Consider the following 11,038-nt stretch of genomic DNA (forward strand, 5'->3'; position numbering starts at 1 on the left):
CAGCAATTTTGTCTACCATATGCCTTAATTTTGCCCGCTAATCTCCTATATGGGACTTTATCAGTGGGTTTATCACTAGGTTTTCGGATTCGCCCTTGAACCAGCTGACCGCGGCTACTCCTTACTCACACCATCAGTCTGAAGAAGGATCTCTACCAGAATCGTCACCTATTCCTTCTCTCCAGAGATGCTGCCCGTCCCGTCCAGTTACTCCAGCCCATGGTGTCTATCTTCGGTTTAAAGCAGCAGCCGCAGTCCCTTCCTACACGCGTTGATCGGCCACTGGTGGGCGAAGAGTTGGAAACTAATACGCTTCAACAGGTGCGTGGACAAGACAGGTTTAGAGGGGAGAATGGAACACAAGTGAGTGGGGCCATTGGGACCTTCTCAAGATGGCGTTATGAACGACGAGACCTTAACAAGATGGCCGCCGGCTGCCGACCAATCAGCGGCGCCGACCTCACCTGCCCTCACCAAGATGGCCGCCCGCTGTTCCGGGTCCCGGTCCCGCCCCGGGCCGAGTCTCCCCATCGACCGCATGAAGATGGCGGCGGCGGAGAAGCGGCAGTTGGTGGCGTCGCTGCCGACGGACCTGAGGTAAATAATGTTATAAATCAGCAGCGCAGCGGGATTGGGTCAATATGGGGGAGAACTGAGGTAAATCACCACATAAACTACACGTGTATGTGTGTGTGGGGAAAACTGGGGTCAAACTCCTTATAAATCAGCCTCCCCCTCTTATTCACTGAGGTCAATAACGTTATAAATAAATAAATCAGCAGCGGAATAAACCCGGTAAATGTGGGGGAGACCTGAGGTCAATCTCCACATAAACTACACGTCTGGGGGAATAAAACTGGGGTCAATAATATAAACTCACCGTCTGGAGCAGCGTCCTGAGATAAAACACGTTATAAACATCACCCTCTCTGTAAATAATCAATAAATCACCAAATAAACTACACGTCTGGGGAATAAACCCGGTAAATCTGGGGGTAAAACTGAGGTAAATAATGTTATAAACACACAGGGGAGCGGAATAAACACACAGGGGAGGACTGTGGAGTCGGACCCAAAACATCCGACCCCGACCCCTCGGTAAAATAATTCTAAATCTGCTGTGATGACATTACACAAGATGACATTACATAAGAACCTTTTAAACCCATGTCCATAAAGTTTTGAGTCTAATGGTTGTGCTAATGTGGCTTTTTTAAATGTTTATTCTTGAAATAAAAACCATAATTCATTATGCTAAAAGAAAAAGAAATACAGAAACGACAGACAAAATTTAAAATTCCATTGAATTTAAAAAAAACATTATAAATGTATTACTCTGAAATGTATTAAACTAAGGCCACAGGTATGAGCTAAATTATGACAAAAAAAATCTCATGCAATAGAAATTAAACGTAAATGCAAAGGTACAAAAGCATTGCTACAAAAGTACATACATAAAATGTATTAATAACTTATCTTTAGGAACATAGAAACATAGAAACATAGAAATTAGGTGCAGGAGTAGGCCATTCGGCCCTTCGAGCCTGCACCGCCATTCAATATGATCATGGCTGATCATCCAACTCAGTATCCCGTACCTGCCTTCTCTCCATACCCTCTGATCCCCTTGGCCACAAGGGCCACATCTAACTCCCTCTTAAATATAGCCAATGAACTGGCCTCAACTACTCTCTGTGGCAGAGAGTTCCAGAGATTCACCACTCTCTGTGTGAAAAAAGTTCTCCTCATCTCGGTTTTAAAGGATTTCCCCCTTATCCTTAAGCTGTGACCCCTTGTCCTGGACTTCCCCAACATCGGGAACAATCTTCCTGCATCTAGCCTGTCCAACCCCTTAAGAATTTTGTAAGTTTCTATAAGATCCCCTCTCAATCTCCTAAATTCTAGAGAGTATAAACCAAGTCTATCCAGTCTTTCTTCATAAGACAGTCCTGACATCCCAGGAATCAGTCTGGTGAACCTTCTCTGCACTCCCTCTATGGCAATAATGTCCTTCCTCAGATTTGGAGACCAAAACTGCACGCAATACTCCAGGTGTGGTCTCACCAATACCCTGTATAACTGCAGTAGAACCTCCCTGCTCCTATACTCAAATCCTCTTGCTATGAAAGCCAACATACCATTCGCTTTCTTTACTGCCTGCTGCACCTGCATGCCTACCTTCAATGACTGGTGTACCATGACACCCAGGTCTCGCTGCATCTCCCCCTTTCCTAATCGGCCACCATTTAGATAATAATCTGCTTTCCCGTTTTTGCCTTCTTCTTGCTTCTTGCTTCTGCCAGATCCTCTTTCATTGAAGCCCTTAAATCAGTTTTAATAATTTTCAGTGTGGAGAACAGTCTCTCCATGCTGACCTGAGTAAGTAGTATGGCTGTTACTATCATAACTGCAAACGTTACTATTTCTGGATAAGTAGGGATGACGGGGAATTATAGACGAGTTAGTCTGAAGTCGGTGGTGGGGAAGATGCTGGAGTCAATTATTAAAGAAGTAATAACGGAAAATTTGTATAGCAGAAAAGGACTGGTCCAAGTCAGCATGGATTTATGAAGGGGAAATCCTGCTCGACTAATCTTTTTGAATTTTTGAGGATGTGGCAAGTAAAATGGATGAAGGAGAGCCAGTGGATGTAGTGTATCTGGACTTTCAGAAAGCCTTTGATAAGGTCCCACACCTAAGGTTAGTGAGCAAACTTAGAACACATGGTATTGGAGGTAGGGTATTGATATGGATAGAGAATTGGTTGGCAGACAGGAAACAAAGAGTAGGAATAAACGGGTCCCTGTCAGAATGGCAGGCAGAGGCGAATGGAGTGCCGCAAGGCTCGGTGCTGGGGCAGCAACTATTTACAAGTGAGTTGGCAGATGCATGGCAAATGCTGTATTATGTAAATAAATGTGAAGTTTTGGTGAGAGTTTTGGAGGGGAGGGGGGGGGGGAAAGAGAGATAGATAGAGAAAAGGGGTAAAATGAGTAGCAGGGAGCAAAGGGAGGGGGAGGGATTCAAGGGGAAGTGGCTTTGGTGCGGAGGGGGATGAATTGGAGACAGGGAACTGTGAGGGGTGGGGTCAAGTTAGCCAAGGAAGGGGGTGGGGAGCCAGGTGGGGGTTCACATTGTTTAGGGGTGGAGAGGACCGGGTTGGGATCAAAGGGGGCTAAGGAGCAGGAAGCAGCAGGGGTAAGGGGCAGGGAGCCACAGGGAGGAGGTCACATTGTTTGGGGGTGGGGAGAGTGTTGCAGTTTAGGAAGTCAAACCAGGGCAGGATCTTCACTGTGAATGGCGGGTGACTGAGGGAATGTGTGGAGCTGAGGGATCTAGGAGTGCAGTTACGAGTTGGGCTGAAGGGCCTTTTTCCAACTCTGTATCACTCTAAGAATCTATGACAAAGTGCTGGAGTAACTCAACGGGTCAGGCAGGAGAAGATAGACACAAAGTCTATATTAAAAACACAAAATTGTTAAGGGTTTGGACACAAGATAAGATAAGATATAATTTATTGCCACACAACCAGGGTCGGTGGAAATTTGGGTTGTCAGCAGCAGTACAATAATAAAGAACACACAACCACAATAAAACTGTAACACAAACATCCACCACAGCATTCATCACTTCATCACAAAGACATTTTGGGTTGAGGCCCTTCTTTGGTTTAGGTTAGTTTAGAGATGCAGCGAGGAAATAGATCTTTCAACCGGGATACACTAGCACTATCCTACGCACATTAGGGACAATTTAACAATTTTGCGGAGGCCGATTAATCTACAACCCTGAACGTCTTTGAAATGTTGGAGGAAACTGGAGCACAAGAAATAAAAACGCACGCAGGTCAAGGGGAGAACATACAAACTCCACACAGACAACACCCGTAGTCAGGATCGAGCCCAGGTCTCTGGCTGTGAGGCAGCAACTGTACCGCTGTGCCACTGTGCTGCGCAGAATTATATAATGGTTTCCTCCGTCATAAATGCACCCAATATGTTCTAGTAATGTCAGAGCAAAAGGATTTGAGTATAGGAGCAGGGAGGTTCTACTGCAGTTGTACAGGGTCATGGTGAGATTGGAGTATTGTGTACAGTTTTGGTCTCCAAATCTGAGGAAAGACATTCTTGCCATAGAGGGAGTACAGAGAAGGTTCACCAGACTGATTCCTGGGATGTCAGGACTTTCATATAAAGAAAGACTGGATAGACTCTCGGCTTGTACCTGCTAGAATTTAGGAGATTGAGGGGGGATCTTATAGAAACTTACAAAATTCTTAAGGGGTTGGACAGGCTAGATGCAGGAAGATTGTTCCTGATGTTGGGGAAGTCCAGGACAAGGGGTCAGCTCCCCCTTTCCTAATCGGCCACCATTCAGATAATAGTCTACTTTCCTGTTTTTGCCACCAAAGTGGATAACCTCACATTTATCCACATTATACTGCATCTGCCATGCATTTGCCCAATCACCCAGCCTATCCAAGTCACCTTGCAGCCTCCTAGCATCCTCCACACAGCTAACACTGCCCCCCAGCTTGATGTCATCCGCAAATTTGGAGATGTTGCATTCAATTCCCTCGTCTAAATCATTAATATATATCGTCCCAGCACTGAGCCTTACGGTACCACACTAGTCACTGCTTGCCATTGTGAAAAGGACCCGTTTACTCCTACTCTTTGCTTCCTGTCTGCCAGCCAGTTTTCTATCCACATCAATATTGAACTCCCAATACCGTGTGCTTTAAGTTTGTATACTAATCTCTTATGTGGGACCTTGTCGAAAGCCTTCTGAAAGTCCAGATATAACACATTCACTGGTTCTCCCTTATCCACTCTACTAGTTACATCCTCGAAAAAATTCTATAAGATTCGCCAGACATGATTTACCCTTCATAAATCCATGCTGACTTTGTCCAATGATTTCACCACTTTCCAAATGTGCTGCTATCCCATCTTTAATAACTGATTCTAGCAGTTTCCCCACTACCGACGTTAGACTAACTAGTCTGTAATTCCCCTCTCACAATGGAGTCTCCCACTACAATGGCCTTGCCTGCCTTAGGCCTTTTTGGTTTAGGCTCAGCAGCCCTATTCGCATCGCAAGCCAGTCCGCCGCTCAGTGTATAAACGTCTTCTGTCCCGACAGCTTCTAAGTGGGTGAACCTGTTCACAAGAGGTACAACACCCGGGGACGTTGGCATTCCATGCTTCCGTCCCTTTCTCACTGTCTCCCACCTTCTCTCTTCCAGTACCTTAGGTGTACCAATCTTACTGTAAGACTTGTCAAGGAACGACTCCGTTTCTCGGACGAACCGGAGGTCATCCACTTGCTTCTCCAGTTCCCCAACACGGCCCTTCAGGAGCTCTACGTGGATGCACTTCTCACATTTGTAGCAGTCAGAGGCACCGGCGGTGTCCTTGACCTCCCACTTACTGTAAGCATCGCACATCATCCTGCATCTAGCCTGTCCAATCCCTTAAGAATTTTGTAAGTTTCTATAAGATCCCCCCTCAATCTTCTAAATTCTAGCGAGTACAAGCCGAGTCTATCCAGTCTTTCTTCATGTGAAAGTCCTGACATCCCAGGAATCAGTCTGGTGAACCTTCTCTGTACTCCCTCTATGGCAAGAATGTCTTTCCTCAGATTAGGAGACCAAAACTGTACGCAATACTCCAGGTTTGGTTTCACCAAGACCTTGTACAACTGCAGTAGAACCTCCCTGCTCCTATACTCAAATCCTTTTGCTATGAATGCTAACATACCATTCGCTTTCTTCACTGCCTGCTGCACCTGCATGCCTACTTTTAATGACTGGTGTACCATGACACCCAGGTCTCGTTGCATCTCCCCCTTTCCTAATCGGCCACCATTCAGATAATAGTCTACTTTCCCAAAGTCGATAACCTCACATTTATCCACATTATACTGCATCTGCCATGCATTTGCCCACTCACCCAGCCTATCCAAGTCACCTTGCAGCCTCCTAGCATCCTCCTCACAGCTAACACTGCCCCCCAGCTTCGTGTCATCCGCAATCTTGGAGAGTTTTGAAAAATTACCACAAATGCATCCACTATTTCACCTCCTTCCTTGAGGAGCTTAACCACTTTTATGGCCACTTTGACGGGGACAATCAAGAGATGGCCATCAAGGCTGTGTTCCCTGCTGATCACCAGCCCCTCACACTCACCCCCTACGATGTGTACGTGGCACTGAGCAGGATTAATGCACGTAAGGCTGCTGACCCAGATGGCATCCCTGGGCGCGTCCTCAGCCTGTGCTGCGCAGCTGACAGACGTCTGGACTAACATCTTCAACATGTCACTTGCCCAAGCAGTTGTCCCCACATGCCTGCTATTTCTGGCTAATTTGTACGCTTCATCTTTTGTTTTGATACTATCCCTGATTTCCCTTGTTATCCATGGATGCACTACCTTCCCTGATTTATTTTTTTGCCAAACTGGGATGAACAATTTTTGTAGTTCATCCATGCAGTTTTTAAATGCCTTCCATTGCATATCCACCGTCAACCTATTAAGAATCAATTCCCAGTCTATCTTGACCAATTCACGTCTCATACCCTCAAAGTTACCTTTTTTTAAGTTCAGGACACTTGTTTCTGAATTAACAATGTCACTCTCCATCCATTCTTGCCATAGAGGGAGTGCAGAGAAGGTTCACCAGACTGATTCCTGGGATGTCAGGACTTTCATATGAAGAAAGACTGGAAAGACTCGGCTTGTACTTGGGACCCCAGCTATTTACAATATATATTAATGATTTGGACGAGGGAATTGAATGCAACATCTCCAAGATTGCGGATGACACGAAGCTGGGGGGCAGTGTTAGCTGTGAGGAGGATGCTAGGAGGCTGCAAGGTGACTTGGATAGGCTGGGTGAGTGGGCAAATGCATGGCAGATGCAGTATAATGTGGATAAATGTGAGGTTATCCACTTTGGTGGCAAAAACAGGAAAGTAGACAATTATCTGAATGGTGGCCGATTAGGAAAGGGGGAGATGCAACGAGACCTGGGTGTCATGGTACACCAGTCATTAAAAGTAGGCATGCAGGTGCAGCAGGCAGAGAAGAAAGCGAATGGTATGTTAGCATTCATAGCAAAAGGATTTGAGTATAGGAGCAGGGAGGTTCTACTGCAGTTGTACAAGGTCTTGGTGAAACCAAACCTGGAGTATTGCATACAGTTTTGGTCTCCTAATCTGAGGAAAGACATTCTTGCCATAGAGGGAGTACAGAGAAGGTTCACCAGATTGATTCCTGGGATGTCAGGACTTTCACATGAAGAAAGACTGGATAGACTCGGCTTGTACTCGCTAGAATTTAGGAGATTGAGGGGGGATCTTATAGAAACTTACAGAATTCTTAAGGGGTTGGACAGGCTAGATGCAGGAAGATTGTTCCCGATGTTGGGGAAGTCCAGAACAAGGGGTCACAGTTTAAGGATAAGGGGGAAATCTTTTAGGACCGAGATGAGGAAAACATTTTTCACACAGAGTGGTGAATCTCTGGAATTCTCTCCCGCAGAAAGTAGTTGAGGCCAGTTCATTGACTGTATTTATGAGGGAGTTAGATGTGGCCCTTGTGGCTAAAGGGATCAGGGGGTATGGAGAGAAGGCAGGTACAGGACACTGAGTTGGATGATCAGCCATGATCAAGGACGACAGATAGCACAATGGGCTAAGAGTTCGGCTGGCGACCGGAAGGTAGCCGGTTCAAATCCCGCTTGGAGTGCATACTGTCGTTGTGTCCTTGGGCAAGACACTTCACCCACCTTTGCCTGTAATGGAATGTTACGGCGGCAGGCGCGGGCACACCGCGACGCCCTGTGTCTCCCTTTCAAGGGAGATGCTAAAAATGCATTTCGTTGTCTCTGTACTGTACACTGACAATGACAATAAATTGAATCATTTTTTCATTTTTTTTCATTCATCATATTGAATGGCGGTGCAGGCTCGAAGGGCCGAATGGCCTACTCCTGCACCTATTTTCTATGTTTCTAATGAAGAACTCAACCATATTATGGTCACTCTTGCCCAAGGGGCCATGCACAACAAGACTGCTAACTAACCCTTCCTCATTACTCAATACCCAATCTAGAATAGCCTGCTCTCTCGTTGGTTCCTCTACATGTTGGTTTAGAAAACTATCCCGCATACATTCCAAGAACTCCTGCACCCATTTTCTATGTTTCTATGTTTGCCAGCTTGTTGACCCTCTGTGTTCCCCTCCTGCAGTGTTTAGGAGCTGTTGCTGTAGACGGAGAGACGGGGACGTGAGCGGCCATTGAGGGCGGTCAGCATGTTGGTGAGTCCCTCAACACCCCCCACCCCCACCTGCTCGGTGTGTGGGCTGAGCTTCGAGGAGCTGAGCTTTGATGGAGGCCCACATGAGAGGGCACAACAAGGAGAAGCATTATGAGTGCGACATGTGTGGCAAGGCCTGGCAGAGTCCGAGCCATCTGGAGATCCACCGGCGGGTTCACACGGGAGAACGCCCCTTCCACTGCTTGGAGTGCGGCAAGAACTTTCACCAGCTATGGCAACCTGCAGCAGCACAACCGCGTGCACTCTGGCGAGAAGCCCTTCACCTGCTCCGACTGCGGCAAAGGCTTCAAAGCAGCGAATCATCTCAAGATCCACCGGCGGGTGCACACGGGAGAACGCCCCTTCAACTGCTCCGACTGCGAAAAGAGCTTCAAGGCAGCGAATCATCTGAAGATCCACCGGCGGGTGCACACAGACGAGAAGCCCTATGGCTGCTCCACCTGCGGCAAGAGCTTCAAGACGATGAATGAGCTGAAGATCCACCAGCGGGTGCACACGGGCGAGAGGCCCTTCACCTGCTCCGACTGCGGCAAAGGCTTCAAGACGATGAATATGGTGAAGATCCACCGGCGGGTGCACACGGGCGAGAAGCCCTATGGCTGCTCCACCTGTGGCAAGAGCTTTGCCCGGTTGTCGGGGCTATGGCAGCATCAGTCCGTGCACGGCAGTGAGCGGCCCTTCACCTGCTCCGACTGCGGCAAAGGCTTCAAGTCGTTGCCAGAACTGAAAGTGCACAGACTCCAGCACACCGGCGAGCACCCCTACACCTGCAGCGACTGCGGCAAGGGCTTCACCCGCTCCACCAGCCTGCAGGTGCACCAGCGCACGCACAATGGCCAGCGTCCCTACACCTGTGCCCAGTGCGGCAAGGGCTTCACCCAGTCCACCATTCTGCTGAAGCACCAGCGCATCCACACCGGCGAGCGTCCCTACACCTGCGCCCAGTGTGGCAAGGGCTACACCCAGTCCAGTCACCTGCTGGTGCACCAACGCACCCACACCGGCGAGCGTCCCTACATCTGCACCCAGTGCGGTAAGGGCTTCACCCGTTCCAACAGCCTGCAATTGCACCAGCGCACCCACACCGGCGAGCGTCCCTACACCTGCGCCCAGTGCGGCAAGGGCTTCAACCGCTCCACCTATCTGCTGTCCCACCAGCGGGTGCACACCGGCGACCGTCCCTTCCCCAGCCCGGTTTGTGGAGATGGCTTTGCCATGGTCATTTGCCAGAGCACGGGGTCTGAGAGCACCAGCGGATACACACTGGAGAGGGACCCTTTGTGTGCGCTGAGTGTGGCAAGGCAGGGCTCGTACAAACCTTGAAAGTCCTGGAATTTGAAACTCTGTTTTTCACTCCCTGAAAGTCCGTGGATTTATCACAGGTCGTTGTAATCCTTGAAAATGCACTTTTTATGATAAAAGTATTAATTCATGCAGTAATGTGGCGTCTTTTCATCATTTATAAGGCGTATTTTTAATTAAAATTTGGGTAAGATTGTTAGATATGTTTGCTAACGACGTTCCCTGTAGGAGGGAGGGGAGGAGAGTCAGACCATGCTGTCTGCATCGTGTGGTTGTGGGCCCGGTGCTGAGGTGACGGCTCTGGCCCGGAGAGTGAGTGGTGTGGGTGAGTGTGCGTGAGTGTGCGTGGGTGAGTGTGCGCGGGTGAGTGTGCGCGGGTGAGTGTGCGCGGGTGAGTGTGCGGGTGAGGTAGTGTGTGGGGTGAGTGTGTCAGTGAGTGCAAGTGAGTGTGTGGGTGAGTGTGTGGGAGTGCGTGTGAGAGGGTAAGTTTATGTGTGTGTGTGCGCAGTGTGTGGGTGTGTGAGTGCGTGTAAGTAAGTAAGTCAGGTTATTGGCCAAGTATTCACATACCAGGAATTTGCCTTGGTGATTGTAAATAAGTGATCAAACACACTTGTACTTTACACTAGTCTTTAATGAGAACACAGGGTTAAACACACATCAGCAGTCACTGTCTCCAGTCTGCTACTGTACCACGCAGAAGGAGAAGAAGGCGTTATTATAATTGGTAACTAAGGCGTGGTTAATGGTATTGAGGTAGCTATATTATTGGTTGCATGCATAAACCATCTACATCCTTCCCCTTAGAAAATCTAACATGGCATGGAACCATGGCAACAGAGTTAAACAAAATTAAACAAAATCGCCGTAACGAACAGGCGACTTAATAACCCGACCCGAGCGCGTACGGACCATGCCTCACCCCCCCTTCCCCCCCCCCCCCCCCCCCCCCCCTCGGAAAGAACAGAGGAATTAGCGGGAGCTTGAGACAGCGAAGCCGCAGGGGAAACCAAGAACGGTAGGGGGGACCGACATGCAGGAGGGGATGAAACGCGGTCGGCACAGGGCGACCCATGCGGAGGAGATCGCAGCACGCGAGGGGTCTGGGGCATGCAGGGGTCAGAAACTGGGACGGGATGGTTGTCGGTGGCTGGAACAGCAGCGGTGAAGCGTATGGACCCTCAGGCGGCAGCCTCGGCTCGTTCACGGCAAGCAGATGCTGACGGCTCCTGCGATAAACAGTTGCTTCAAATTCAACCAGGTAGGAGCGGGGAGACTCGGCCACGCCAACCACTGTTGCGAGACGGAAATAGCCGCTGGCAGTCTGCAGCCGAATGACCTGTCCTGGCAGCAAAGGCTTAAGAGGTTTGCACGACCTGTCGTGGGATCGCC

At 48.7% G+C, this 11,038-nt stretch overlaps 1 protein-coding gene across 1 annotated transcript; it reads left to right on the forward strand.

Moving 5' to 3' along the window:
- The first annotated feature begins 383 nt into the window (after positions 1-383).
- Positions 384-9,784, forward strand: LOC129694632 (zinc finger protein 501-like). The gene is made up of 2 exons (XM_055631366.1): positions 384-597; positions 8,255-9,784. Exon 2 carries the CDS (start codon positions 8,435-8,437, stop codon positions 9,665-9,667), a length of 1,233 nt encoding a protein of 410 aa, XP_055487341.1. The 5' UTR covers positions 384-597; positions 8,255-8,434; the 3' UTR covers positions 9,668-9,784.
- The last annotated feature ends 1,254 nt before the right edge of the window (positions 9,785-11,038 follow it).

This window comes from Leucoraja erinacea, unplaced genomic scaffold, assembly GCF_028641065.1.
Source record: "Leucoraja erinacea ecotype New England unplaced genomic scaffold, Leri_hhj_1 Leri_737S, whole genome shotgun sequence".
In the NCBI taxonomy this organism is placed as follows: Eukaryota; Metazoa; Chordata; class Chondrichthyes; order Rajiformes; family Rajidae; genus Leucoraja; species Leucoraja erinaceus.

Excerpts from the sequence above, each read along its gene's own strand:
- LOC129694632 (XM_055631366.1), top strand. The coding sequence starts at position 8,435 with ATGAGTGCGACATGTGTGGCAAGGCCTGGCAGAGTCCGAGCCATCTGG.